Genomic DNA, 27,904 nt, shown 5'->3' on the forward strand with positions numbered 1-27,904 from the left:
TTAATTTGTTGTTTAGTTGAGTGCTCAAAGTGCTCAAAGGCTACTAACCTGACCAACCACGTTTGCAGCGTTCCAACATCTCCAACTTTCCCAAGTTTTGCGGAGATAAGTGGAGAATGATGTCATCGAGCCATCTTTTCCCCGGATGATCTTTGCAGTCTGAAGACGCCATGGCGTCTGCAAGAAAGGTTGGTTAATCAATGGGAATCAAGGGGAGGGGGTCATTTGAGGATAAATGGAGGCAAATCATTGTCAAGAGGGTGGCGTGTATTGTAGCTATTTACTAGTAGTAAATGGAAGTACATACCGTGCGCGCAGGATCTATGCACTGTAGCTAGTGGTGGAGTATGATATTCAAGTTATGACAATCCACCACTCCTCAGTAATCATATTCTATTTACATTCTAGAGATAATACCAACGAAGATCTAGCTCTTAATAATATACAATAGACTCTATCTCTTCAAAAGATATCCTGCACTGACCAACTCGGAACAACCAAGTCGTACCGCGTTTCCGGCTGCCAGGCCCGCCCGAACTGATGCGACGCTAGACCTTTTCCTCCCCTGACGACCGCGCTAGCTTCTACCTCAACACCGGTTTCTCAGCTTGGACCTCTTTTTTTACTTCTTTTCGGCCCGTTTTTCTTGCCCCCCCTGTTGTCTGGCCAGGTGAGTTAAAAGTGAAAAATTTTCTGGCGTGTTGAGAGAAACAGAGAGAAGGCAAAAAGCGAAAGCTGTGGAGGCTGGGGAAGCACACCCCGCACAGACCGGTCCCCAAGCTCCTCTCCTTCTCCTCCTCTTTGCACCCCCTCTTCCTCATTTCCTCTCTTCTCTAACTCTTCTCTAACAGTGAATTACCTTAAGATCTGTCGATTCCGAGTTGTCTTGGGTTCATCCGGTTGACCTGATTGAGATCATCTGTCATGGCGGACGAGAACGGGACCGAGCCCATCAAGCGCGATGTGCGTAACCATATGCTCTTCGAGGTCGCCACGGAGGTTGCCAACCGGGTTGGTGGCATTTACTCTGTCCTCAAGTCGAAAGCACCCGTCACAACGGCGGAATATGGCGAGCGGTATACCTTGATTGGTCCTCTGAACAAGAACTCGGCCGCTGTTGAGGTCGAGGAGCTCACTCCCGCCAGCCCGGCCATGCGCGAAACCATTCAGTCCATGGCAGAAAGAGGCATTGAGATCGTCTACGGTCGCTGGCTAATTGAGGGGGCTCCCCGAGTACTTCTCATCAATACCGGTACGGGATACCGGTGGCTCGACGAGTGGAAGGGCGATCTGTGGAACACCTCCGGCATCCCGTCCCCAGATGCCGATCATGAGACCAACGAGGCGATCGTCTTTGGATACCTCGTGGCCTGGTTCCTCGGCGAGGTATGTCCTGATACCAATTACAGCCCTACATAAATCCTGGTGGAATACTGACCATGTCTATAGTACATTGCTCATGAGCGTCGTCGCGCGGTGGTGGCTCATTTCCACGAATGGCTGGCTGGTGTCGCCTTACCTTTGACTAAGAAGCGTCACATGGATTTGACCACTATCTTCACGACCCATGCTACCTTACTTGGTCGTTACCTCTGTGCGGGCTCCGTCGATTTCTATAACAACCTGCAGTACTTTGATGTGGACGCTGAAGCTGGAAAGCGCGGCATTTACCATCGTTACTGTATCGAGCGAGCCGCTGCCCACAGCGCCGATGTCTTCACTACTGTCTCTCATATCACGGCCTTTGAAAGTGAGCATTTACTTAAGAGAAAACCCGATGGTGTCCTGCCCAACGGTCTGAATGTGAAGAAGTTCTCTGCTATGCATGAGTTCCAAAACTTGCACTCGCAGGCCAAGGAGAAGATCAATGACTTTGTGCGCGGCCACTTCTACGGACACAACAACTTTGATCTGGATAAGACACTGTATCTCTTCACCGCTGGTCGGTACGAGTTCCGCAATAAGGGTGTTGACATGTTCATCGAGGGCCTGGCCCGTCTGAATCACCGTCTGAAGACCAGTGGGTCAGACATGACTGTAGTCGCTTTCATCATTATGCCTGCGCAGACCTCATCCCTCACGGTGGAATCTCTCAAAGGCCAAGCTGTGGTCAAGTCGCTTCGCGATACGATCGAGAATATCGAGAAGGGCATCGGTAAACGCATGTATGAACGATGCCTCTCTTGGAAGGAAGGTGACAATATGCCCGATGAGAAAGACCTGATTACCAGTCAAGACCGCGTATTGCTACGTCGTCGCCTGTTTGCGATGAAGCGTCATGGCCTACCCCCGATCGTGACACACAACATGGTAAATGACCACGAAGATCCGATCTTAAACCAGATCCGCCGTGTGGAGATGTTCAACAACGAATATGACCGTGTCAAGATTGTCTTCCACCCAGAATTTTTGAATTCTTCTAACCCTGTTCTGCCCCTGGACTACGATGATTTCGTTCGCGGTACTCACCTGGGAGTTTTCCCTTCATACTATGAGCCATGGGGATATACCCCTGCAGAATGCACGGTGATGGGTGTGCCTAGCATCACCACCAATCTGTCCGGCTTTGGATGCTACATGGAAGAGCTTATTGAGAATTCCTCGGACTACGGAATCTACATTGTTGACCGTCGTTCCAAGGGCGTGGATGATTCTGTCAACCAACTCACGGATTTCATGTATAATTTCACCCTCAAGAGTCGCCGTCAGCGTATTAACCAACGGAACCGTACTGAGCGACTGAGCGATCTTCTGGACTGGAAGCGAATGGGCTTGGAATACGTCAAAGCACGCCAGCTGGCTCTGCGTCGAGGTATGCAGTCTCCACTCCCCCCCCCCCCCGACTTTACCCTAAGAAACGGAGCCAAAGTACTAACTTTGCTGTCCATCCTAGCCTATCCCTCTTCATTTGAAGGAGCTGAGGACTACTTCGACATCATCGGCGGAACTGACCAGAAGATCTCCCGACCTTTATCGGTTCCTGGCTCACCCCGGGATCGATCTGGGATGATGACTCCTGGTGATTTTGCATCATTGCAGGAAGGTCGTGAGGGCTTGAGTACTGAGGATTATATTGCCTGGAAGCTCCCGTAAGTTATTTCTGTGTACTATCATCTCCAAGATGCTCTCCGCTTCTTAGCTAACATCAATATCTGTGAATGTAGTGAGGAGGAAGAACCGGATGATCACTTTTTCCCATTGACTCTCCGTACTCGCAAATCCGGTGATCGTCCACAGTCTCCACTGGATAGCATCTCGATCAATGGGGGACAAGCAGCGGAGGGCAGTCCCCCGGCCAAGTCTTAGTGTTTCGGAGCTTACGGTGGATCCTCCAGGGTCCTTTTGGTGATTTCTTTCTCTTTCTCTTTTCTTTCTTCTTTTCTTGATTGTTTCATCTCTCGCAAACTCGCATTCCGTCCATAGTGGTCATTGTAATCTGTGTCTCTATTCACATGCATTTTGGAGCCATGCTTTAAACAGAAGTTGAGAAATGCCATTCCGTCACTGTCTACTACTTGATACTTCATAACTACTCCCATAGATGTACAATGTAAATGTAATAACCGAGACCGGTTGGCTTCGGAGCTGTACTAGTACAGGAAGCAGCTTGAATGGAGAAAACAAATCCAATCCAATCACAATCTTCTATTATTTTCGTTGGTCAACCCATTTCCTTCCCGGTGAGCCCTTTTCGTGGCGTACAGTCATAATGAACACACTCCGTGGAGAAACCCCACCTTTACGTATTTCTACCCCTCCATCTTCTCCTCTCCTCCTCTTCTTCTTCCTCTTCTTCTTTTCTCTATTTTCATCTACTTTGGATAATTCAAACTATTCACCCAATTTTACCGTCACGCTACGAATCTACTCGGTAGGACTCTCCAAAATGGAGTCGCGTACGTCCTAGTCTCCATTGCCTGGGAAGCTCTCGGAGCTTCCTAGGGGCAGACAAGATTCTCGCTACGATGATCATCGTGGATCAAGGTATTTGTTCATGGTATAACAGTCAGCGCACGCATGACAGGTGTTCGACCGTTCTATTCTTTTGGTTTGATGATCTGAAGTTGTAACAATTGTTGCTCTTCATCTTCATGCAAAAGGGATAGACGGTAGTTCTGAGATTATACTGTCAAAACTTGATCTAGATAATACTAGCGAAAGGACATGCGTGACTTTGATTGTTCCCCCCTCCTTGGTGTTTTGCATTGCTCTATCTGGAAATGATTGGACTTGACTCCCTTTTGGAATCGATTTCTCTCTCTTCATGACAGATGCGATGCCTATTCGCAAGGATACTGACCTCCTCAAGTACATACAGTTCTTGTTGTGTCAAAATGGCTACCGACAAGATTACTTTCCTGACCAACTGGTATGCTAACAGCATTTCATAGCTCTATCTATCTCTTTTCTCTTTGTATAAAAGACACCGGCTAAGTCTCTTTAGGCACGCCACCCCGTACCACGCCCCGCTGTACCTCGCTCAGTCTCGTGGCTACTTCAAGGATGAAGGCCTCAAGGTTGCCCTGTTGGAGCCCAATGACCCTTCCGATGTCACCGAGATCATCGGTAGCGGCAAGGTCGACATGGGTTTCAAGGCCATGATCCACACTCTTGCGGTTCGTATTTCCTCATAATATCAACTCAATTCGAGAGAGGATCTTGTGAATATTTACTAATACACAATACAGGCCAAAGCTCGCAACTTCCCCGTCACCTCCATTGGGTCTCTGCTGGACGAACCTTTCACTGGTGTTGTCTACCTGAAATCCAGCGGAATCACCGAGGACTTCCGCTCGCTGAAGGGCAAGCGTATCGGATATGTCGGCGAGTTCGGCAAGATCCAGATCGACGAGCTGACCAAGTACTACGGTATGACCACGGATGACTACACCGCCGTTCGCTGCGGTATGAACGTCACCAAGGCCATTATCCGCGGTGACATCGATGCCGGCATTGGTCTGGAGAACGTCCAAATGGTCGAGTTGGCCGAGTGGCTGGCCGAACAGGGACGTCCTCGCTCTGACGTTCAGATGCTGCGCATCGACCAACTCGCTGAGCTGGGCTGCTGCTGCTTCTGCTCTATCTTATACATTGCTAATGACGCGTTCATTGCCGCCAACCCAGAGAAGGTCAAGGCGTTCATGCGGGCTGTCAAGCGTGCTACGGATGATGTCCTCGCTGATCCGGCTAAGACCTACGAGGAATACATTGATGTCAAGCCTATCATGGCGACTCCCGTCAACCGCAAGATCTTCGAGCGCTCGTTCGCTTACTTCAGCCGTGATCTGAAGAATGTCCCTCGTGACTGGAATAAGGTCACTAACTACGGAAAGCGTCTCGGTATCTTGGATGATAGCTTCGAGTCCAACTACACCAACAGTTTCCTTGGATGGACTCTGGATGCGGACTCAACTGATCCTACTGGAGACCAGAAGCGTATGGCTGCGCTCCAAGAGGAGGTTGCTTCCAAGGGTGGATACAAGCGTCTTGAAGTCTCTGCTTCTGCTTAGAAGTTGAACCAAGATGGGAATTAATCCTAGTATATGAGCAGGCATCTATCACTCTTTAGCCTAGCTTACCATGAATGAAGAAATTGTTCGAATGAATCAACCTTTTAATGTATCGTGCTGTGCATTGTAGAGTATTTCGGGGTGGTATAATACTAGCACTGCCCCAGAATTCAAGCTTCTGAATTAACCCAGAAGTATCCAACTCCAGGGTATGGAGTAACAAATGGAATATGAGCACGGAGGATTATCTTAGAGGCGAGTGTGAACTTAACTACTTTGAAAGAGGAAGGAGTACCCGTCTGAGAATTTGCTGAACTGTTCCAATGATATTCACAAGGCAACGCCAGGCTATCTATAAAATGCATCTCATGGAATGGGTGATATGTGGCTGAATCAGACAAATGATAAGGCTTTCTGTACAGCTGCCAAAACCACGATATGGGTGTCATGGAAGTGTGTATGAAAATTATGTATGGTAGTTTGGTTGCTTAGCGAAGCAAAGGCCAGAATTTGGAAAAACGTCTCATCAAGCAGCATCTGATGCTTTCTCTTGATCTCCTTTGTCATCCTCGGTCTCGGCCTTCTCTTTCTCCTTCTCTGGTTCTTCTGTGGGCGTGGCGATGGTCTTTGACTGGACAATCTCAAGCAATCTGTCAGTCAGCTCCTTTGATCCATCTATCTTGCTCAGTTTGCTTTGCAAGTGCTCAACATCTTGTAGCATCCTATTAAATTGTTAATTTTGGTCAAGACTAGACATTCACTCTACTGAGACTTACCTCTTCTTCCCACACTCTTTAGTGACGTTGGCATCTTCGAAAGCTTTCGCCCACTGGTCACGGTAGCTATTGAATACTGGACCCATGATCATATCAATCGTCATATCAGGGAGATGTTTGCTCAGGACGCGGTGGAGTGTGCCCGTCTCCTTGGCTAGAGTCTCCATGAATGGATGAATGTCTGTGGAATCTTTCTCTGCATCCCAATCAATCTTCTTCATAGCGTTTACGTGGACCGATGATCTCGAGCTCATGATATCCACGAGCTTCTCGTGGATTTGGGTTTGATGCTCTTGGCAGAGTCGCTTGACCTTGTCAAACTCGGCCATAACCTGGTTCGACTGTCCATGACGTCTCACAAATTCTCGCACGTAAGGCATAAGAGCGATGACAAAACTCAACGCCTGCGAAGAAAGAGCAAGGTGCTTCGTCGTGATGTTCTTCAATCCAGCACTCCTCGTAGCACCCGCACCTAAGATAAGCTGAGCAGAACGAGAATTAAATTGCTTCAAGATTTCAAGAAGCTGAGGAGCAATATCCTGGATCATGCTAGGAATATTCGCCATCAGGTATTCAAACTCTTCCATGCTACGCATCATAGCCATTGCCGACTCAGGTAGGATGTGTTTTTGATCATCGATGATCGCGGTGCGCACTTTGTCCTTGCCGTTGCCATTCGCCAAAGAGTCGCCATCGGAAGATTTGGCTGGTGACGTCTCACCCTGCGGTATCCAAATCTTGGTGACTTCAACCCATGCCTCAATATCCTTGGTACTTGCATCCAAAATGCGTTTAAGAATGACATTTTCATCATCTCCAAAGTCACGAGCATCCCACCGATCAGCATCCATAAGTTTGACGATGTGATGACGTTGTGAATCACCAAAGCGATTAATGAAATCGTGGATCTGGTTACCGACGATCGTCTTGAGTGCGGTTCCGCCTCGCCCAGAGATTGCTTCGCACTCATCAGCGAAAAGCCGATTGAGTGTGAAGTATCTCAAGAACTCTTCTTTTGAGAGTTGCGCTGTCTGCTCTGAGCGGACCTTGAGAACCTTCGTAATCTGCGATTGGGCGATGTCAACTGCCTGGCCAAGGAGGCTCGACATGTCCAAGACCTGCAGGATTTCATCTTGGGCCATAGCGGAAACAGATGACCCACTCGTAGCCTGGTCAAGGCTTTGTGGATTGGGACTTCGAGGTGGGGATCTCATTCCATTGACGGGAGAACTCCCTAGCCCACTGGCAATGTCTAAAAGAATCTTGACTTGAACACTCAGCCGACGCAAAGATTCACTAATTCCAGTATAAATTCCAACCAGCATGGCATAAGCATCTTCAGGGTCAAGAGCGCGCAAATTACGTGCAAGAGTAGAAGACTTCTCCTGTTGACTTCGCTGACGATCATTGTGCGTAGACACTGAAACCATCGATTCGTTATCATCATCGCTGGAGCTAGGCAGGTGTTTTCTTATGAGCCCCTTCATTTCGCGCAAGACTGCGCTCTTGAATGAGGTAGCTGCTGGTGTAGTGTACCGAGCCCGTGCTAGTCCAGTGAGCTGGGTGTGAAGTTGAGCTCGAAGTTCACTATCAATGTTCATGTATGCTGGTGACAACATTGAAACTGGACGTTGTCCTCCACGTTGGCGCTGGAAAGAGGCACCCCAACGCTGCAGAGTAATATCTGAGGACACACTCTCCACATGCTTTCTTAGGTCTCCAAGTAAGTCATTCAAGAATCGAGTTTCGTATCCCATTCCAATCCGTTGCCTCAAATGTGAGAGGTCCTCTGACGCCCCATCTAGAGCTTTGAGTCTTCGAAGATCAATAGCTTGGCGTGGAAGATCCTGTTCATTACCCTCATTGCTTTGACTGGATGGTTTCTCGCCGGCCATCAACTTTTCCACTTCCTCAAGTTCGTCGGCAGCAACTTCAATGTTGCCCCTCTCCACCAGTTCTTCACATCGAGAAACCGATCCAACCACGTCACGAAGCTGAGCTACTGCTGCTGCCAGCATACGCACATTTTCTCTTCGTTTTCTCAGATTTACAATTTTTAGCCCACCAAGAGCCATTTCCTTGTCGATTTTTTGTAAATCCCGTCGCAATACCTGTATGCGTTGTACTGAATCTGCCGCTTCTGCATGCAATTCTCGTAATGAGCCAAGTGCCGTGAAGAACGATTTCGATGCAGTAGAAATAGAAGAAATGAGATGTATCTCCACCGTGTCCATATACCAGGAGAGCTTTTCCTGTAGAATAGCATTCGTCGCTAGTGCTTTTCTGCCTGTTAGAGCCGGTTCGGGGACGCCGCCGTTGGCGTGTTTGTCATCCTTGATTGGGGGCCGGGGAGGTCGAACTACTTCCGATTTCTCCGATATCACATCGAAAGTGCGGGGATTCTCAAGGTGAAAATCTTCTTCGAAGTAAACGGGCGGAATCGTCGATAGAGGTGTCACGGCAGGGCCACGGCCTCGGCCACTTGACGAACGTCGACCCCGAGGGCTATAAGGCGAGGTGGGTCGAGAGCTAGTTGACACTGTTGACAGTCTCCGTTCGGGGCTCCATGGCATCAAAGAGTCTGTATCATCAAACTTGGGTGACTTCACTCCTGGCGCTTGCTGATTGTCATCGTTGGAGCCTTCTCTCGACTGTTGGAAGACATCGTACAAGGATCCCACTTGCGACAAGTAAGGCTGGAACGCTTTGGAGTCCACATGAGCGATATTTGTCAGTGTGACCGGCGGAATATCTCGAGATGACGGGGGCTTGTATCCGGTTGAGGAAACGGCAGTATGAGGGGTCAAGCCGGTGCGAACTATCGGTGCTTGGAGGAGGGTCGAAATGGCTGCGAAGAGGTGAGCCGGTCAAGATTCGATAGGTTAGGGGCATAGATAACATACCATTTTGGCCAGACTCAGCAATCGAGCCATGGGGTTGGGAGGTATCCAAGATTCCTCCAATGCTCACAATCGAGCTCGCAGTAGATCCCCTCCTCAGGGGGGTACCGCTGAGGGGGAACCCGCGGAGACTCCAACTGAGGTGTTGAGTAGTTGGATAAAGCAGGGGTCGATACACCAGATGCCAGGCTATCAATTGACTTGCGTGGACTGGCTGACGCCATCTTGTACACAACCGCAAGGCGGATGCGACGGCCACCGGAAGTCGATCGTTTGGGGAAGCTCGGAGTTATCTGATCATGACAGATTGGCCCCTTGACTGACAGGTTCCAGGATTACCAGCGCCGACTTAAGCTGGGTGTTGCCAACTCCCACGTGGTGGTCCCCTTCGCGCGACAAAGTTCACAGAAGTCAAGGATTGAACTGGTTGTAGTAGTCAAGGTGGCTTTGTTTCCAACGCTATGCGCAACTCCACCCAATCGGGAAACACGCTTGGCCGAATGGAGTCACGTGTAAGCGGTCCATGGGGTTTGCCGCCTTGTTGCCTTGTTGCCCCTCTACCCAGGCAGAAACCACTTAACGCGTAAAAAGGGAAAGAGCAACGAGTTCGCGACGCGTTCGCGACTGCCCCATCCACCAAAAGTTCTCCCTTTCCTTCAAGTCGCTCGGGTCTTCCACCACCACATCAAAACCAACCCTCAACAACGCCATGGACCGACGCACTCCCTATACTTTGAGCGTTCTCGCTCCTAGCACCAATGGTGCTGATGAGTCTCGCAGTCAGATCCAAAATAAACTGAGGGATTTTGTTCTCGAATTCCAGCTGGATAATGCTTTTATCTACAGGTACACATCCCACCTGCATTTTCCCAGAAGGGGGTCCATCGCAAGACGGAGATGTTGAAGATTCATATTAATCATTTTGTAGAGATCAATTACGCCAGAATGTGTTGGTGAAGCAATACTACTGCGATATTGACATTGCGCATTTGATTTCTTATAACGAGGAGCTGGCCCACAAACTGACCACCGAGCCGGCCGATATTATTCCCCTGGTAAGAGAACCATCGCAACTATTCTTCTCACGCGTAAATCCTGACTGACTATTCACTCAGTTCGAGCTAGCTCTTCTGGACTGCACTCGCCGAATTGTTTTCCCTGGTCAGCGTGATATTGAGCTCCCTTCCCACCAACTCCTCCTCCACTCCTCAGCATCGCACATTTCAATCCGTGACCTTAATGCCACCAATATCTCTCATCTTGTCCGAATCCCGGGTATCGTGATCGGCGCATCTACAATCTCATCCAAGGCGACCACGGTCCACATTCGCTGCAAGAGTTGCGACCACAGCGAAAATATTCATGTTGACGGTGGCTTCTCGGGACTTTCTCTCCCACGCCGTTGCGGTCGCACCAAAGAGCCCGGCGATCAACCCGGCGAGCAATGTCCGCTGGATCCATACGTGGTATACCATGAAAAGTGTCAATTCGTGGACCAGCAGGTGCTCAAACTCCAAGAAGCCCCGGATCAAGTCCCAGTTGGTGAGCTGCCGCGTCACGTCTTGATATCTGCCGATCGGTATCTAGCCAACCGCGTTGTACCTGGATCTCGTTGTACCGTGATGGGCATTTTCTCTATCTATCAAGCCAAGGGTGGTAAGAAAGAGGCTGCAGTGGCAATCCGCAACCCGTATCTACGAGCCGTCGGTCTCAATACGGACGTTGATCAGACCGCCAAGGGTAACTCTGTCTTCACTGAGGAGGAGGAACAAGAATTTTTGGAGATTAGCCGCCGACCTGACCTGTACGATGCTCTGGCGCGCAGCATCGCCCCATCCATTTACGGAAATATTGACATCAAGAAAGCCATCGTCTGTCTTCTGATGGGTGGCTCAAAGAAAATCCTTCCCGATGGCATGAAGCTCCGTGGTGATATTAACGTTCTCATGCTTGGTGACCCCGGTACTGCCAAGTCCCAATTGTTGAAGTTCGTTGAGAAAGCTGCTCCCATCGCTATCTACACTTCCGGTAAGGGTTCTTCAGCTGCCGGTCTGACGGCCTCTGTACAGCGCGACCCAGCCACTCGGGAGTTCTATCTGGAAGGTGGTGCCATGGTTTTGGCTGACGGAGGTGTTGTGTGTATTGATGAGTTCGACAAGATGCGTGATGAGGACCGTGTTGCTATTCACGAAGCCATGGAACAGCAAACCATTTCTATTGCCAAGGCTGGTATTACTACCATTCTCAACTCGCGAACCTCCGTCTTAGCCGCTGCCAATCCAATCTTCGGTCGTTACGATGATCTGAAAACCCCCGGCGAGAACATTGACTTCCAAACTACCATTCTCTCCCGTTTTGATATGATCTTCATTGTGCGTGATGACCATGAGCGTGGTCGCGATGAGAATATTGCCCGCCACGTTATGGGTGTGCATATGGGTGGTCGTGGTGTTGAAGAGCAGATTGAGGCTGAAATTCCGGTGGATCAGATGAAACGTTATATCAGCTACTGCCGCAGGTAAGTTCCTTATTGACACACGCTACTCCAATCGATTGGAAACTAATAGCATGATTACAGCCGCTGTGCTCCTCGTCTTTCACCAGAGGCTGCTGAGAAGCTATCCTCCCACTTCGTATCCATCCGCAAGCAAGTACACCGAGCTGAGGTTGAATCTAACAACCGCTCCTCCATCCCCATCACTGTGCGTCAATTGGAAGCCATTGTCCGTATCACGGAGTCCCTGGCCAAGCTATCTCTCTCGCCTATTGCCACTGAAGCCCATGTTGATGAAGCGATTCGTCTCTTCTTGGCCTCGACCATGGATGCTATCACCCAAGGCGAGGGCCAGCAAGGCAGCAAGGAGCTTATGGAGGAGGCTAGCAAAATTGAGGACGAGCTCAAGCGCCGTTTACCCGTTGGATGGAGCACGAGCTTGGCTACTTTGCGTCGTGACTTCGTGGATGGCAAGGGTTACTCGGAGCAGGCCCTTAACCGTGCGGTTGTTGTCTTGCAACGGCGTGAAACGGTACAAATTCGGTCTGGTGGATCCCAGATCTACCGTAACCAGGCATAATCTTTCGTATGTGATGAATCTGACATGTTGGTTTGGGATATCCCTTGTACGCGTTATGGGTGATGGTTTTGTACACTCAATCTTGGCATTTGCCTTGCGATGGCATAGGAGTTTAGCGGTGTTTGTGCAAGATGTTTAGTTATTCGGCGATCTTTAGGAAGAACAAATACATTAAAAGTATATTCAACTTGGAATTCATAGTATAGTAACAGACTTTAGTGCAATATCATACATAGTAACGAAGTATTTACAATGTGGACTGCCGGGCAGGGAATAGTATCGTAATACTAGTGTGTTCTCCATACTCTCCCATTCTATTCATAATTAGTGATTATAACCATAGGTAGTTATATAACTAAGAAAAATACAACCTTTAATTTTATGATTATGTCCAGAGAGTACCGAGTGAACCATTCCTACAAATAAGTCTAATAGACCCCTTTTGGGATGCCACGAGATGAAGCATGCCGATCCGTCCCATACAACAGTGGATGACACTACAGTATAATTTGAAGGACAACATCAGACACAAAAATATACTATCCATAAATTTACAGGTGTAAACAATAGGGATCATCAGACCACTTTACTATAACCTGAAACCCCAAGAAATGAAATTAGTTCCAGGTTTCTATTTCCAATACCATGAGCTCCATCTGTCAAGCCACGAATCCAAACAAGCTCTCAAACCCAGGATAGTCTAGTCTAGTCTACTGTAGTAACTAGTAGTGGATTGACAACTTCCCCCACGGCCCCTGAAACACTCGGCGCTCGTGGCGAAGATGCGCGGTGACCCGCTCTCGGTGGACTCAGGAGAACGTCCAGACTCGATTTCTTCTTCTTTTCTTTTCTTTTCTTTTTCTCCTCTCTCTCTTTTCTTTTCTCTTCATCCTCAATCCCGCTTGTATATATTGGCTCTGTCCATGCCCATTCATTCCTAGTCATTTGTTTTTCCCCCCCAACTCTCTCCTTGCTGGCTGGCCCACCATGGAGAGTTCCCCCGGATTGGGCGAGACCATCAGCCACGGTCCTCCACCGGATGCGTCCCATTCTTTGATTTCGACTGGCACGTCAACGGACTCCGTCTCCGAGAAGTCCTCTCATCTCTCTCGTTCATCTTCTCTTCTACTACAGAAACGCTCATCGCTTCCTCCAAGAGCCCATGCCGGGGCTCGTCATGCCAAACGTCTCACCTTGAACTTCCCCATCAACATTCCATTGGATCAACCTGCCTCAGCTTCCGACGCTGTAGCTTCACCAGGATCCATGACCCCAGTTACACAGTCGTCAACACGCCCTTCCCCAGCGTTACCTGCCGGGACCCCTCTACCCTTCGACTCGGAAGACGATGGCTATGACTTCCTCCGAGCCATCGCCTCTCAGGAACGGAGGGTGATGGAATTACGGGAGGAGCTGAATCGCGCCGAATCAGATTTAGCCTCTCTTAAGAAGCAGTGGGCCTTGTCGGAAAAATCTAAGAAACGCACTGAGATAAATCACCATGCCGAACCGATGATGCCACTTCGATCCCCCGAGTTTGCTGGTGGGCCAGAGGGGTCAGCCATCTCCCACCGCCGTGAGCAAAGCATGAGCTCAGTGGGGAGCTCTGCAGTTTCACAGGAACGTCTCAGCCGGGAGCTGGATCGCCGAAATAGCATTCGTGCTGCAGCTGCACCCAAGGGCACCTCGATCTCTGCGAATGGTCGTCGGGTTTTCCAAGGATCTCATGCTCGGACGCTCTCCCTCTTGTCCCCAACCACAGCCCCCGGCTCCTCCGTTGGAAGCCCTGGGCCGTCGGAAATGGATCGTGTGGGACGCACTCCGCGCTCGGCAACTCTTCCATCGGTTGAACGTAATAATGTGTCCAGCATTGGGATGCCGACCGATGAGAGCCAAGTGCCAGATCATGTGCTTGAACAGTGGCGCAAGACTATGCCCCCGCCATCGCGCGAAGCGCTCATGCGCACCGGCAAGCAAATGGCTTCAGATCTACGCGAGGGACTATGGACATTTTTCGAGGATATTCGACAGGCAACGGTGGGCGAAGAAGGTATTAGCGCGACAGAATCACGCACCATGTCGCCATCAAATTCATTAGGACAATCTTCATCACGCAAGAGAGAATCTCTTCAGGCCAAATCACGGAGTCGGGAGCGACTATCAGTTGCGGGGGGTAAATTGTCACGATCATCATCGTCGTCGTCGTCACGGGTAGAGGCCCAGCGGCCGAGAATACATCTGGTAAAGACACCACGCCAGCAGACATCTCCAAGTCATTCTGGCACGAATTTGGCGTTGATTCACCAGCGCAGATGTCGCCCGGCGCTCGCCGCAGCTCCTCCCACCACAAAAACAACAAAGCCGCCGTCGCCACGACCCCTCGGGGCGAGAACGAACCAGAGCATCCCGATCACCGCTCCAGCAGTCCAGCCGAAACAGAGGATGATACGATTGGCAATTGGGATATGTGGGATACACCACTACCCGCATCCAAAATGAAGCATACGCCCTCTTCAAGTAGATCAACGGTGGAGTCCACGAAACACGATCAATCTCCCACAACTCAGGGCAGTAGCCCTCGCACGAGTGCTAGGTACATTTCAACTTTTCCTGATTTCATTTATGACAACCTCGTTATGCGCTGACGCCGTCCCCAGTTTTGGCGACTGGAATCCGAACCTCGCCGCGCCAGACCCTAGTGTGACTGAAGGCATCCCTTGGCCCACCATCACGAAGTTGGCACCATCCACACTCCAAAGGACTGCCTCTAATCTCATGGCAGAATGGGAGCGGAGTCTTTCACCTTCCCCAGAGCGCCAAAGCCCCGATTCTTCTAAGAGCAGCAAGAAGGACTAATTGCTCGGTTCTCTGCCACTATAACCACTACTTATAACTTTTACCCTTTACCTTTCGTTGTAAATATTGACCCCCATTTCCTTCTTCGGCCCCATCATTGAGGGTCTCCCGTTGGGCGAATTGGCACGAATACACCACGGACTCATGCAAGATTACGATTGTTCAGAGAGCGTTGTTTTCTTTCCCCTGCGTATGTTTTGGGAGCGTCTGCTTTAATTGCTTTTTTCTCTTTACATTTTCTTTCTCCTTTTTTTTTCTGTCTACTTGACTTTGCTGTACACATCTGTCAAGAAAAACTTTTAAACCAAAGATATTTTCAAGAGATACACATCTTCAATGACATACTATACAAGGTTCATATTATGTATATGCTGTCCTCGTATACTTCTGGATTTTTTCCGCATATGTCGGTCACATGACCCGCCGCTCCCGCAAATTTATTTTTGCCACTCCGCGAGATCCTCCGCGCCTGGCGAGATCGTCTTGTTGTAATCTACAAAATCCTTAAGGGGATCCGATACCCATTCCCTTTTTCTTTTTTTTGGTGGAGATACTCAGATCTGATTAACGACCGCATAATTCATACATCATCAGTCTTTTTGGTTTGAATTACCATTCCCATTCGATATGAGTCTCCCGGGTATGTCGGCGGGTGCCATGGGCGCCAACGGCCAGATGCAAGGAATGAACGAGCAAGAGCAGGCAATGGTCAAGATGGTGAGATATGCTACTCTATCAAGCTGTGAACTCCCTATTAATGCGCGTTGGTAGATGCAAGCTGGAATGGAATCGTGTCCCGTCAAGACAGTCATCTCCGGTACAATGGGTTTCGGTCTGGGTGGTGCTTTTGGTCTTTTCATGGCCAGTGTAAGTGATCAGAATACCAGAGATGTCTTTTCCATCTAATCATGTACATAACCTTTCTAACATGACACTCTCAGATGTCCTACGATTCCTCCCTTACCCCCCAAGGCCGCGAAATCGCCAATCTCCCCTGGCGCGAGCAAGTCCGTCGCGGTTTCAAGGACATGGGCGCGCGGTCGTGGTCCTCTGCGAAAAACTTCGGCATTGTCGGTGCCCTGTACTCCGGAACTGAGTGCTGCATTGAGGGTCTGCGTGCTAAGAATGACCTGACCAACAGCGTTGCTGCGGGTTGTCTGACCGGTGGTATCCTCGGTGCGAAGGCTGGGCCGCAGGCGGCTGCTTTTGGTTGCGCTGGTTTTGCAGCTTTCAGTGCTGCTATTGATGCTTATATGCGCATGCCTGAGTCCGAGTAAGCGGGTTCAGGTTCGTGTCGGAGGGCAGCTGGAGGAGTCCTTGCTGGGTGGTTTCCATACATCATTCCGCCGATCTCTCCTCGTGCTTGATATTCTTACTCGATCTTTTGCGTCCTTCGACTTGTATATTTATCTGGCGCTTGGCGATATTTGGGATAGAAAAGGTGCATACCAGGCGTTTGGGTTGTTTTCTGCTTTTTATCTTTGCAGAGCTGATCTGTGGATATTTGTGCTGTATTCGTGACCATTCTGCATTACATACCTCAACTCCCCTGTATAGTATTTACATTTCTGAAAATAGTCAACAAATCTTGTTGAGAAATACCTTCTCTCATTAGGGATACCACATCGCAAAGGTTGATTTTAGTAGCGTATTACGCTTATTATTCTATTGCGACTCAATTTTGCTATATTCACAGTGTACATACATTGTACTAGATTAAGGCAGAACAATGTACTTCTCCAGATGCTTGGGAATAGCACCGCGGAGCTCCTTGCTTTTGAGCCAGGTATCAGAGAACAAACGGTCCGCATAGCGGTAGGCGCCATCACATAGAACGGTGACGACGGTGTTGCCCTTGCCCATCTTCTCGGCGACCTCCTTTGCAGCCACAACGTTCAGAGCAGAACTAGCACCAAGGTACAGGCCCTCCTCATCCAGACAACGATAGACCATCTCGATGGACTTCTCATCGGGAATATTGACAGAGCCATCGAGAAGGTCGATATCGGGTCTCAGGTTGTCAGTGACACGACCTTGACCTATACCCTCGGTGATACTGCCACCAGAGCGCTCGGTCAGCTTGCCACCACTCTGGATATAGCTGTGCAGCACACTGCCAGGTGGATCGGCCAGAAAGCACTTCACACGACCATCGCTAGCAGTCTTGAGGTAACGAGTGATACCAGCCAAGGTACCACCAGTACCAGTGGCACAAGTAAAGGCGTCAATCTTGCCGCCAGTTTGCGCCCACAGCTCTGGGCCGGTGGTCTCAATGTGTGCCTGGCGGTTGGCGACGTTATCGAATTGATTGGTCCAGACTGCATTATCGAGTGACTCGGCATGTCGACGAGCCTGGTGGTTGTAGTTTTGGGGGTTGTCGAATGCGACTGCGGGGACCGGGTACACCTCCGCACCAAGCAGACGGAGCAGATCAATCTTGCCCTGGGATTGAGTGTTGGGCATGTAGATAACCAGCTTGTAACCCTTTGACCGGCAAACGTGGGCAAGACCAATGCCAGTGTTACCAGCAGTACCCTCAACGACAGTACCGCCCGGCTTCAACAGTCCCTTCTCCTCGGCATCTTTCACGACAAAGAGAGCGGCCCGATCCTTAACACTGCCGCCGGGGTTCTGGAACTCCGCCTTTCCTAGAACATTGCATCCGGTCTCCTCAGAAAGACGCTTCAGACGAATGAGAGGGGTGTTGCCAATGGCTGCGCGACGAAGAAAATATAATTGTCAGAATGTATGGCCTATACATGAACCTGCTTTCCGGTCCAGAGAGTGGGAGCTTGAGTATACCTTCTGTCAGGCCATTGACATAGCCTTGAGCAGTAGACACTCGAGTGGCATATGCAGTCGACCCTTCGGCAGCACGAAGAGCGGTCGTGCCAAAGCGCCTGATACTTTGACGAAACATGGTGCAAGAGTATGGTACAATTGAGAAAGGAATCAAATACAGCCAAGCTCCTCTTCTCCAGACAACTTCCGATCACATCATCGCGCCGGCGGGTCGGCCGAGGAACCTCCGATGACGGCATGACTAATCTAGCAGATTCCCAATTACCACGTGACTCTTATCGTTCTTCCCCGTTTGGGCTGTTTGTTTACCGCCCCTCGTTCCTTCCCGTCGTCCTTCACCTTCGACTTGCTCATCTGACGAGGCGCGCCTGCGATGGTCTTTGCCTTTCATTAATTCTGCGCCTCGACTGACTCAACGACACAATCATGCCAGGCAGAGTCGCCGCCCGTTCGACTTCTGCGACGACACGCAGGTCTTCGGCACAGCCATCCACAGGTCGTGCTCCCTCCGTGACCCCGTCGTTCGCTATTCCCGAAGAACCAGCATTACCATCCATCTCCCCGAACCTCCGTCGCGATGTTTGCGCTATATTTGCAGATGCTCAGCGCTCAACAACTGGCCACCGCAAACTAGTGGTGCGCCTGCGGAAGTTACAAGAAATTTGCGCCGGAATTGCGCAACAAAAGAAAGGAAAAGAACCACAACAAGAGCAGGAGAAAATCCCGATCCCCGAAGAGGAGACACCCGCCACGACAGAGTTTAATGTAGAGGTTGGTCGCTGCATGCTTCGAATTCTTCCCATCAAGAAGTCCGAGCCGGTCGGTGATCGCGTCTTGCGCTTTCTGGATACTTTCCTTGCCCATGCTACCGAGAAGGACAATGAGATCTTCGCTTCGCAGGATGACCCAGAGGATGAGATGGAAACCGCCTCGGAAACTCCGACTTCTCGTCTGACCTCTAGCCTGGTCTCTCTAATGATACCTGTGCTTGCTGCGAAAGATAAGATGATTCGATTCCGCGCCACGCAAATTATTGCTCATATTGTCCACTCGCTTGATGCAATTGACGACGAGCTATATCATACTATCCGAGGAGGTCTACTGAAGCGTATCCGTGACAAAGAATCCTCTGTTCGAGTACAGGCTGTGCTAGGACTTGCACGCCTGGCAGGCAACGGCGAAGATGAAGATGATAACTCGACCGCTCTTCTTGAAAAATTAATCGAAATCATGCAAAATGACACCAGCGCTGATGTCCGAAAGAACCTTCTTGCCAATCTCCAGATTGGTACCGATACCCTCCCCTACCTACTAGAAAGAGCCCGCGATCTCGATGCTCCGACACGCCGCACTCTATATGCTCGTATATTACCGACTCTGGGTGATTTCCGTCACTTGTCCCTATCTATGCGTGAGAAGCTCCTTCGGTGGGGCTTGCGAGACCGTGACGAGAGTGTCCGCAAGGCGACCGGTAAGCTGTTTTATGACCGCTGGGTCGAGGACTGTGCCGGTACAAACAGAAACCAGAGCGAGGAGGCTGCTACTGTTCAACGCTCTCCAGCTGATCCGAATGCCCTTCTCGAGCTTTTGGAACGTATCGATGTGGTTAACTCGGGAGTCGAAACCGGCATTGCCCACGAAGCGATGCGTAGCTTCTGGGAAGGCCGTGCTGATTACCGAGAAGCGGTGGTCTTCGATCAGCCCTTCTGGGACTCCCTCACAGCCGAGTCAGCATTCCTAATTCGATCATTCAACGACTTCTGCCGTGTTCAGAACGAGGGTAAATACGATGATCTTGTGGAGGAGAAGATGCCAGAAGTTACGGCTCTTGCTTTCTTCCTTGGGAAGTACTTGGAAGAGCTCTTGCAGCGCAAGAAGAGCACTAAAGAGTCCGGCGAAGCGAATGACGAGGATGCGGTCGAACAAGAATTCATTGTCGAACAATTGCTGCACATCGCAATTACTCTGGATTATAGTGATGAGGTTGGTCGTCGAAAGATGTTCTCTCTCCTGAGAGAATCACTGGCTGTACCAGAGCTCCCAGAGGAGTGTACCAAGCTTGTTGTCGAGACACTGCGGTGCGCTTGCGGTGCTGACCTTGCCGGCGAGAGCGAATTCTGCAGTGTAGTCCTTGAAGCTATTGCTGAGGTTCATGACACAATCATCACAGAAGATAGTTTCGTGTCCGCGAAGTCTGAAATCAGCGATGATACTAGCAGTCGCCATCGATCCGAGACACCTGGGGAAGAGCCAGATGTCCCCTTCAACAAAGAAGAGGCGAAGGCCAAGATCATCAAGGAAATTGTGGTCAATATGAAGTGTCTGCATATCGCCCAATGCATGCTTCAGAATGTTCAGGGCCACCTGCAGCAGAACATGAACTTGGTGACGATGTTGAACAACCTCGTCGTTCCTGCTGTTCGAAGTCATGAGGCTCCCATCCGTGAGCGTGGTCTCCTTTGCTTGGGCCTCTGTTGTCTACTTGATAAGGTGCGTTAGAGAGCTTATTGAGTCAAAGGTGCAATCTAGTTACTAACATTATATTAGAACCTGGCCGAAGAGAACATGACACTCTTTATCCACTGTTACAGCAAGGGTCATGAGGGGTTGCAAGTAACTGCTATTCAGATCATCTGTGATATGGTTACTACTCACCCGACTCTCCTCACCCCTGTCACCCAAGCTGATGGCGAGACTGTTGTCCCTCCTCCTATGCAGAAGCCTCTGTTCAAGGTGTTTACGCGGGCTCTCAAGGCCAACTCACCACCGAGTGTCCAGTCTGGTGCTGCCACAGCGCTTTCAAAGCTACTACTGACAAACACATTCGAGCCCTCTGGTCCAAACGTTCCCCTTGCCATCCAAGAATTCAACCAAAGCAACGTCGAGGTTCTGTTGCAATCTCTTGTCTTATCCTTCTTCCACCCACGCACTCGTGAGAACCCTGCTCTGCGTCAATCGCTAGCATACTTCTTCCCTGTCTATTGTCATTCGCGTCTCGATAACACAAATCACATGCGCCGGATTGCAGTGCCAGTAGTCCGAGCTGTCATCAACGCGGCGGAAGAACATTATTCGCTAGAGGCTGAGGAGGATAGCGATGGTGAGATCGATGAAAGCATTGGAGAGCGTGAAATCAAAGCCCTGATGACTGGCGTTATTGGAATGCTTGCCGAATGGACCGATGAGCGAAGAGTCGTCGGCTTAGGTGGTGAGCGGGTTCTTGCTGGTGGAGCAGCTAGCTCAACAGCCTGTGGCTGGGTGCACCTTGCCCTAGTTAAAGATATCTTAGAGCGTGTTCTAGGTGTCACACAATCCACCAATCGCTGTTCCCGGGAAGAGCGTAAGCTGCTTTTCACTCTGCTGAGCAAGCTTTACTTTGCAGCACCAACTCTGCCTTCGCGTTCCGGTTCACGCGCCCCCGAAAGCACGGAAGACCAGTTCCGCAGTAGTATTCGTAGTGCTACTGCTGGTGGAGTTGAGATTGATCCTGAAAATGCTCAATTGGCCGAGGAGGTCAAAGAGCTTCTGGATCAAACCATCGAGGAGGGCCTTGCTGCGGAGGCATCGAGCCGAAATGCTCTTGTTAAGACCAAGAATTCTGTTCTGAAGATTCTCGCCGTCGCTCAAGATGCGCGCGCCGCCAGTGTTCGTCCTCGTGCAGGAACGGAGGATAGTGATATTGGCAGTGTCCGCTCTGCCAGTGTTCGCCGCTCTGTTGAACCCACCGCTGGCCGCCGCCATTTTAGCGTGGAGCCTAGTATCATGGAAGAGGATGAAGGCGATAATGATGACAGCCGCGTTCGATCTGGTAGCGTGAAACCCTCCATTGAAGGCAGTGGTGCCAACCGTCGTGAGGTCGCTGTCGAGCCAAGCATTATGGAAGAGGACGAAGAAGACGATAATGATACCAGCCGTGGCACGATTATCAAAGAGGAGGTTGCTGATGAATGATGAATTGTTTCTTTCCCTTTGCTCTGAGTGATCGGCGTTGGCTGGGTTAGGATAGGATGCCTTGGGTCTGTAATTTCGGTGGTTATGCGTAACAGGAGCTATTTTTTTTTTTTTCAAACTGTACATGATTTAGATTTCAACCTGGCGTTTCCGATTTATAAGAGAGAATTCCATGGCCAGCAAATTCTATCTTTCATTTTCAAATATGAATTTCCGATGTTTCATTAATGTTAATCGAGGCTCCTCTAGTGTACTGTTCGAAAACATTGTCCAGGTGATCCCATTGTTGCCCAACAGGTCGAAGTAGATTCTACATTCAGCATGGGAATGGGTGCTTGCCACTTAAATTCCCGCCAGCTGATACTATCCACTGATTCTTTGTGGCAGGATCAGTATTCTCTCCTCCCCGAAATACCATCGATCGTCATGATGCATGAGTCTCTAAGAGCTTATAACCGATTATAGTACACGTCACCCACTCAGGTTTCACTCAGTTCAACGAGCAGACTGCAAGCGAGTGGAGGGAAACTCGCACTAACACATGCTGAGCTTGTACAATGTACCCTTTCTGCCCCCCCCCCCCACAGCGGCCAGGGAGGGCGAGAAGCATTCATGGATGGCTTGATATGGTGCGAATCAGATATCAGATCCCATCCTAGTACGGGCGTACTTGTAGTTTGAGGCCAAAAGACGGTCCAGGACTTCTATTCACCAATCATTCTCACTCATGTTAGTTTCATAATACTGAAGTGCAAGAGTTCCTATCAAAGTGACGTCGAAAATAGGTTAGATGCATAACATACCCCATGTTTTCCCCTCAATTAGATATGTGAGATTCTTTGAACGAGAAATACAGTGAGAATGAATATCTCAGAAGCACCGATTTTCCCATTACTCAAGGGCAAAGTTGCCATCATCACGGAGGGTGCCCAAGGCATGGGAAAGACGACTGCAGCGGCGTTCTTGAATTCGGATGAGGTGGAGAATTTGATTGTGAGTACTGTCGGGTTCTTTGGACGGGTTGGATGTTGCAATCAACAATGCAGCTCATTGCCCCGACAAGACGCCGTTGATGGAGTTCGACGAAAAGCGCTGGAGAAGATCGATGTATGCCACTCTGACAAGAACTGCCTTGTGCTTGAAATATGAGATGCAGCAGATGAAAAGGCAAGGAAGTAAAGTATCTATTGTCAGCATCGCCTCTGTCAACACATTCTTAGCTGTGCCCTATATGCCGGCTTATACATCGGCGAAGCATGCGTTGATCGGATTGACCAAACATGCATCCAATAAAGGCGGTCCTTTGGGCAGGTCCGATTTTTTGTAAGTTGCTTCAAGTGATCTGGATTAGTAGAGTGAAAAATTGTCAATGACTTTCATTTTGCTGATCGGAGTAGAGTGATATGTCTGCCGCATGTTTGAAGGTCATTGGAATTACGCCGGAGGAGTTTGCCGTGAACGTTAACCAGTTCAAACAGGTTCGGAAAGAGACATGAGGTTGCACAAGGATCTCTTTGGCTTGCATCAGATTGTGTTTCCTATGTCAACGGTATTTGTTTGCCAATTGATGGAGGGGTACTAGCGAAATGGTACATCTAAATAGATTTGAGCACATTATATTGTCTAGGTACCAACCTAGACAATATGCATAGCTATGCAGGCAAAGTACAAATAGAAAAGAGTAATTATTTCAAGGGAACTTGAGTGATATAGTTCCTACTGGTTAGCCCTAACAATGTAGCCCTTAAAGAGTATCAAGTCAAATCACATTTGACTGAACATTTTCAGCTTTGGACAATTGGGTCGAATCTCCCATTAGAGAGTCCATTCAAGTCTTGGCTTTGTTAAAGTACTCAATTACATCTGATACTATTCGCTACGCATCTTATACTTCCAAGTAGGTTCCTGGTACACAAAAACAAACTTTTGAGGCAGGGCAACTGGCCCCGCTGGACGATCGGCGTCTCACCTCGTGGGGGACAGTCTAGACCATACCACTTCATTCGAAGATAATTTCTAGTAATAATGGGATTACTCTGATTTCAAGAAGGGTTGTCTACTCGAAAATAGATTAAAATAGACTTTCTAATCTGATGATTCATGGTATACTGTACCTACACTACAGTAGTCTTACTAGACATACAATGTATATATTCCCGTGAGTTACACGGCTAAAATGACCAATGGACATTGGCTGGTGCGTCGGATCGACTATTCTGCTGTCGTTAGCCGAAATGGTTATAACAACTACGAACATTTCTATCATTTTTTTTTCATGTGGGGGACAGCTGTGACAGCTGTAACAGCAAAAGTAAATATTCGCTCGAGTCTCGCCAGTTGATATGAAGCATGGGCCCATGGAGAATTCCGCACGAAATTCTGACAGGGGACCGGATCCACATGTAGCATGCCGGACAAGTCGGGAAATTCAATAGACCCCTCTCTGTTTTGCTCTGACAAGTTATCGAGTCAACTTAAAAACCAATTCACCTCTCCTGATCAGATCAATCGAGTCCGGAGGGAGACCTCCGAAGATGAGAGAGGGGGGGGGGGGTGGTTGGGACAGGACAGGGATCCCGGGTTGGGGTTGCACGGCCAGAGTCACCGAGCCATCTGGATCAGGGGAACTAGATGATCACGGAGGATCACTAGGCACTAGCAAATTGAATGAAGTATCGAATGAATTGAGTAAACTGGGTGTCTGAATGTCTGAGGAAGTACAGTAGTGTAGTGTAGAGTAGAACAGAGTACTGTCGTTGAGTTAAAAAAGAGAGAGAGAGAGAGCCGAAAGGTTTGCAACTCCACCTGTTGCGGTTGCTTCTTTTCTTTTCTCCTCTTTCTCCCCCTTTCCCTTCTTTCTCTTTCTCCCCCGGGCTTCTCTTCTTCCTCGTTTTTTGATTCTTCTTTTTTTTCTCTTGTTTCTCTTTTTGATCGACACTTTGTCTTCGTGTCGAATTGTCTCTCAGTGAGAGACAATCCCCCCCTCTCTCTCTCCACCCCCTCCTCTTCTCTTCTCCTCTCCCTTCCCCGGGTCCCTCTTCTTACCCTCCCCCTGCCGCTCCGTTGGCAACCAAGTCAGCGATGGCGGCCGTTTCAGCACCCACTCCTAAGCTGGATCGCTATATCGTCATCCACGTTGCAACCACCTGCGATGAGCATGGCGTATATGTTACCAAGGATTCGGCCGAGGTGATCGAATTGGGATGGATTTTGTTGGACAGCAAGACTTGTGAAGAGGTACACACACACAATTCCCGCCCCAACCGTTACGCCCCGTCCGATCCGATTTCTGCCATTGTATCCATCGAAGTATTCATCAACTGGTCCACGATGGGTATATGCTGGTAGAAATGGAAGGAGTGGAAAAAAAAAAAAAAAACGATCGTCTATGCACAAAGAATTTAAAGCTGACATATTTACAATTCTTATAGTTGCATCGTGAAAGTGTCCTCGTCAAACCTGTCAACACTCCCATCACCCCACTCTGCAGTAAGCGCTTCTTCTGAATACTTTCTTTCATCAACGACACCAAAAAGGCGAAAGGAAAGAGATCCAGCAGAACAATCACTAACTCTTATTGAAGCAAGCTTGACTACTCTCACATGGGAACATGTCCGCACCGCAGGTACCTTCCGTGATGCCATCTCTCGATTCGATACTTTTGCCAACGAACACCTTACCAGCAAACAACTCGAGTTTGCTTTTGTGACGTTGGATTCGTGGGATCTGCGCGTGCAGCTGCCCCGCGAGGCCCGTGACAAGGCCGTCGTACTGCCCGCATACTTGCAGCACTCCCGCACTTTTGACCTGCGGACCGAATATCAGCGTTGGCAAACCCATCATCCCGAGTCTCTTCCTTTCGGTCCCAGTTCTCTCTCCAACATTTGTGCGGCTCTTGAGGTCGAGCCTGTTCAGACTTCGGCCCCCATCAAACACAACTTGCCTTTCCACCTGCAAGCACTGGCTCCCGCCTCCCCCCGTCGTGCCATGGACGAATCCGTCACTCTCGCCCGGGTGCTTCAAGGTTTGATTCGCAAGTCTCAGCCTGCTCAGGACCACCCGGAGATCCTCACCCGCCCCATGGATGCTCACGCTGATGTACGAGCCTTCCTGGCTGAGCGAAGCAAGGTTCTTCACCTGAGTGGTCTGCCTCACGACACAACCCAGTCCGAACTGGAAAGCTGGTTTACTCAGTTTGGTGGCCGGCCGATCGCCTTCTGGACTCTCCGAACCCCCGATCAACACAAGCCTACCGGTACTGGATTTGCCGTGTTCTCCTCCCACGAGGAGGCTGCCGAGAGCTTGTGCATGAATGGTCGGGCTCTGAACGAGAAGGCCATCGAGGTCTCTCCATCGTCGAGCCGTGTTTTGGACCGTGCTGCCGAAATTCTCACACCTTTCCCTCCTTCTAAGAATCGCCCTCGCCCCGGTGACTGGACCTGTCCTTCATGCGGTTTCTCCAACTTCCAGCGTCGTACTGCTTGCTTCCGTTGCTCATTCCCTGCAATGGCGGCGGCTCCCGACCCCATGGGCTACGGCTACGGCTACGGCCCGCCTAACATGATGCCTCCTCACATGGGTCACGGCCACGGAATGGGCGGTCACTCACGTGGTATGGGTGGTAATGGTGGTGTTGTCCCTTTCCGTGCCGGTGACTGGAAGTGTGGTTCTGAAGGTTGCGGTTATCATAATTTCGCTAAGAACATCAACTGTCTCCGTTGTGGTGCGCCTCGCTCGGGGGCTGCTGTCGTCGCTGACTCGGCCTTCCCATCCCCAATGGATCCTCCATCGGGATTCGGTATGGGACCTAACTCGATGGCCAGCACTCCGGCCCCGGCTCCCTTCGCCTCCACCGCTGGTGGGTTCGGTGGATTTAGCCAGCAGTTCGGTGGTCCTCCCAACAACTATGCTCTCCCTAGCGGCGGTTTGGGCAATGCCCCTGGTGCTTACCCACCCATGGGCCAGGTGAACTCCGGTTATGGTTCCTCCAGCACCTCTCACTCTGCTGCCTCCTTCTCCAACCCGGCCACCCAGGCCGCTTTCACTGGCGCAGACCACGGTGTCCCATCGACTAGTGCCTCCTCCAATGGCGCTTTCTACGGCGGTGCAGAGGGATCCAGCGACCCCTTCGCCTTCCTGTCGACTGGTCTCGGTGGTTTGACTGTTACCGACGATCCTCACTCGCGCCGTAACGGTGCTGGGGCCAACAAGTCTCCCGCGTAAAGCGTATAGACTGTTTATAACACCAAAACAAAAAGATAGCCCAGCCGGGCGGTCACACTTACGTTGTCCATATTGCAACCCTGCACTGTGGCAGGTATATGCGTTGGTTGATATTCGTTGATACGCATTTTGTATAAGGGTTTCGGTGCATCGGGTTGGAAGGAGCAGGCGGGTAGCGTCTTGATGGTCCTGGATGTTTTTTCTCTCGCCTTAGCGAGTGATTTGTGGGATGCTTTCTTATTTATGTCATATCCTTGGCCCCATCATTTACAGCTCTATATGGTCTCTTGGTCTGTTCTCTTGTTCGTGTCATTTTCTTTCCTCATCTTGTCATTGTTTTTTTTTTCCTTTTCTTTTTCTTTCTTTTTGTTCAGGGATGGCGGCCGCGGGGATCCCGGGGCGTGGGTTCTGTTTTATATCAGCCGTTGTCTGTGTGAGTTTTTCGGACGCGAGCGCATTGTGAGCCTTGGTTGAGCATTCAACCTGCTTTGCATTTTAGATCTTTTGTCATCTCTTTCTGCGTTGGGTCCATGGCAAGCGTCGGAGAATTCACGGTATTTGATCTCACGGGTGGGATACACAATGGCTCGGACTCCGTTGAGGGTGTTGGGGGATTTCCTTTTGCGCTTGTGCGGGCATTCGATCAAGATTCTTGAGCTTCTCGACCGAACCTCTGCCAGGCTCTTGTGAATGCAAAAAAAGATTGTTTGTCCATACCTCTCCTGTTTCTTGTATCTCTTTTCTTCTCTGTATTTGTTCCGGGGGACTTCGGGAGAGGTCTGACCTGTATAACATGGAAAGCGTTGAATTCA

At 49.9% G+C, this 27,904-nt stretch overlaps 11 protein-coding genes across 11 annotated transcripts; 9 read left to right on the forward strand and 2 right to left on the reverse strand.

The window, feature by feature from the left end:
- Positions 1-924: 924 nt before the first annotated feature.
- Positions 925-3,306, forward strand: N7469_011000 (Glycogen synthase; the record flags this gene model as incomplete). The annotated part of the gene is made up of 4 exons (XM_056649905.1): positions 925-1,386; positions 1,450-2,812; positions 2,894-3,089; positions 3,165-3,306. The coding sequence occupies 4 exons, from the start codon at positions 925-927 to the stop codon at positions 3,304-3,306; spliced, it is 2,163 nt and encodes a 720-aa protein (XP_056497036.1).
- A 1,007-nt stretch (positions 3,307-4,313) lies between these two features.
- Positions 4,314-5,510, forward strand: N7469_011001 (NMT1/THI5 family protein; the record flags this gene model as incomplete). The annotated part of the gene is made up of 3 exons (XM_056649906.1): positions 4,314-4,369; positions 4,445-4,616; positions 4,689-5,510. Exons 1-3 carry the CDS (start codon positions 4,335-4,337, stop codon positions 5,508-5,510), a joined length of 1,029 nt encoding a protein of 342 aa, XP_056497037.1. The 5' UTR covers positions 4,314-4,334.
- A 526-nt stretch (positions 5,511-6,036) lies between these two features.
- On the reverse strand, positions 6,037-9,410 carry N7469_011002 (vacuolar protein sorting-associated protein 54; the record flags this gene model as incomplete). Its single annotated transcript, XM_056649907.1, has 3 exons — positions 6,037-6,232; positions 6,287-9,134; positions 9,257-9,410. 3 exons carry the CDS (start codon positions 9,408-9,410, stop codon positions 6,037-6,039), a joined length of 3,198 nt encoding a protein of 1,065 aa, XP_056497038.1.
- Positions 9,411-9,895: 485 nt separating this feature from the next.
- Positions 9,896-12,260, forward strand: N7469_011003 (MCM DNA helicase complex subunit MCM5; the record flags this gene model as incomplete). Its single annotated transcript, XM_056649908.1, has 4 exons — positions 9,896-10,032; positions 10,115-10,241; positions 10,302-11,704; positions 11,765-12,260. The coding sequence occupies 4 exons, from the start codon at positions 9,896-9,898 to the stop codon at positions 12,258-12,260; spliced, it is 2,163 nt and encodes a 720-aa protein (XP_056497039.1).
- Positions 12,261-13,247: 987 nt separating this feature from the next.
- On the forward strand, positions 13,248-15,116 carry N7469_011004 (DUF4048 domain-containing protein; the record flags this gene model as incomplete). Its single annotated transcript, XM_056649909.1, has 3 exons — positions 13,248-14,433; positions 14,484-14,853; positions 14,918-15,116. The coding sequence occupies 3 exons, from the start codon at positions 13,248-13,250 to the stop codon at positions 15,114-15,116; spliced, it is 1,755 nt and encodes a 584-aa protein (XP_056497040.1).
- A 627-nt stretch (positions 15,117-15,743) lies between these two features.
- N7469_011005 (translocation channel protein TIM22) lies at positions 15,744-16,393 on the forward strand (the record flags this gene model as incomplete). The annotated part of the gene is made up of 3 exons (XM_056649910.1): positions 15,744-15,833; positions 15,888-15,983; positions 16,058-16,393. The coding sequence occupies 3 exons, from the start codon at positions 15,744-15,746 to the stop codon at positions 16,391-16,393; spliced, it is 522 nt and encodes a 173-aa protein (XP_056497041.1).
- A 439-nt stretch (positions 16,394-16,832) lies between these two features.
- N7469_011006 (cysteine synthase A) lies at positions 16,833-18,036 on the reverse strand (the record flags this gene model as incomplete). Its single annotated transcript, XM_056649911.1, has 2 exons — positions 16,833-17,830; positions 17,919-18,036. The coding sequence occupies 2 exons, from the start codon at positions 18,034-18,036 to the stop codon at positions 16,833-16,835; spliced, it is 1,116 nt and encodes a 371-aa protein (XP_056497042.1).
- A 308-nt stretch (positions 18,037-18,344) lies between these two features.
- N7469_011007 (condensin subunit YCG1) lies at positions 18,345-21,869 on the forward strand (the record flags this gene model as incomplete). Its single annotated transcript, XM_056649912.1, has 2 exons — positions 18,345-20,408; positions 20,466-21,869. The coding sequence occupies 2 exons, from the start codon at positions 18,345-18,347 to the stop codon at positions 21,867-21,869; spliced, it is 3,468 nt and encodes a 1,155-aa protein (XP_056497043.1).
- Positions 21,870-22,730: 861 nt separating this feature from the next.
- On the forward strand, positions 22,731-23,018 carry N7469_011008 (2-5-dichloro-2-5-cyclohexadiene-1-4-diol dehydrogenase; the record flags this gene model as incomplete). Its single annotated transcript, XM_056649913.1, has 1 exon — positions 22,731-23,018. One exon carries the CDS (start codon positions 22,731-22,733, stop codon positions 23,016-23,018), a length of 288 nt encoding a protein of 95 aa, XP_056497044.1.
- A 1-nt stretch (position 23,019) lies between these two features.
- On the forward strand, positions 23,020-23,468 carry N7469_011009 (uncharacterized protein; the record flags this gene model as incomplete). The annotated part of the gene is made up of 2 exons (XM_056649914.1): positions 23,020-23,192; positions 23,348-23,468. 2 exons carry the CDS (start codon positions 23,020-23,022, stop codon positions 23,466-23,468), a joined length of 294 nt encoding a protein of 97 aa, XP_056497045.1.
- A 1,482-nt stretch (positions 23,469-24,950) lies between these two features.
- On the forward strand, positions 24,951-27,092 carry N7469_011010 (putative RNA binding protein (Arp); the record flags this gene model as incomplete). The annotated part of the gene is made up of 3 exons (XM_056649915.1): positions 24,951-25,106; positions 25,301-25,358; positions 25,453-27,092. 3 exons carry the CDS (start codon positions 24,951-24,953, stop codon positions 27,090-27,092), a joined length of 1,854 nt encoding a protein of 617 aa, XP_056497046.1.
- Positions 27,093-27,904: the final 812 nt, after the last annotated feature.

The sequence above is a fragment of the Penicillium citrinum genome (genome assembly GCF_028827155.1).
Source record: "Penicillium citrinum strain IBT 23319 chromosome Unknown utg000009l:1.0-4274883.0:1.0-4276374.0, whole genome shotgun sequence".
NCBI lineage: Eukaryota > Fungi > Ascomycota > Eurotiomycetes > Eurotiales > Aspergillaceae > Penicillium > Penicillium citrinum.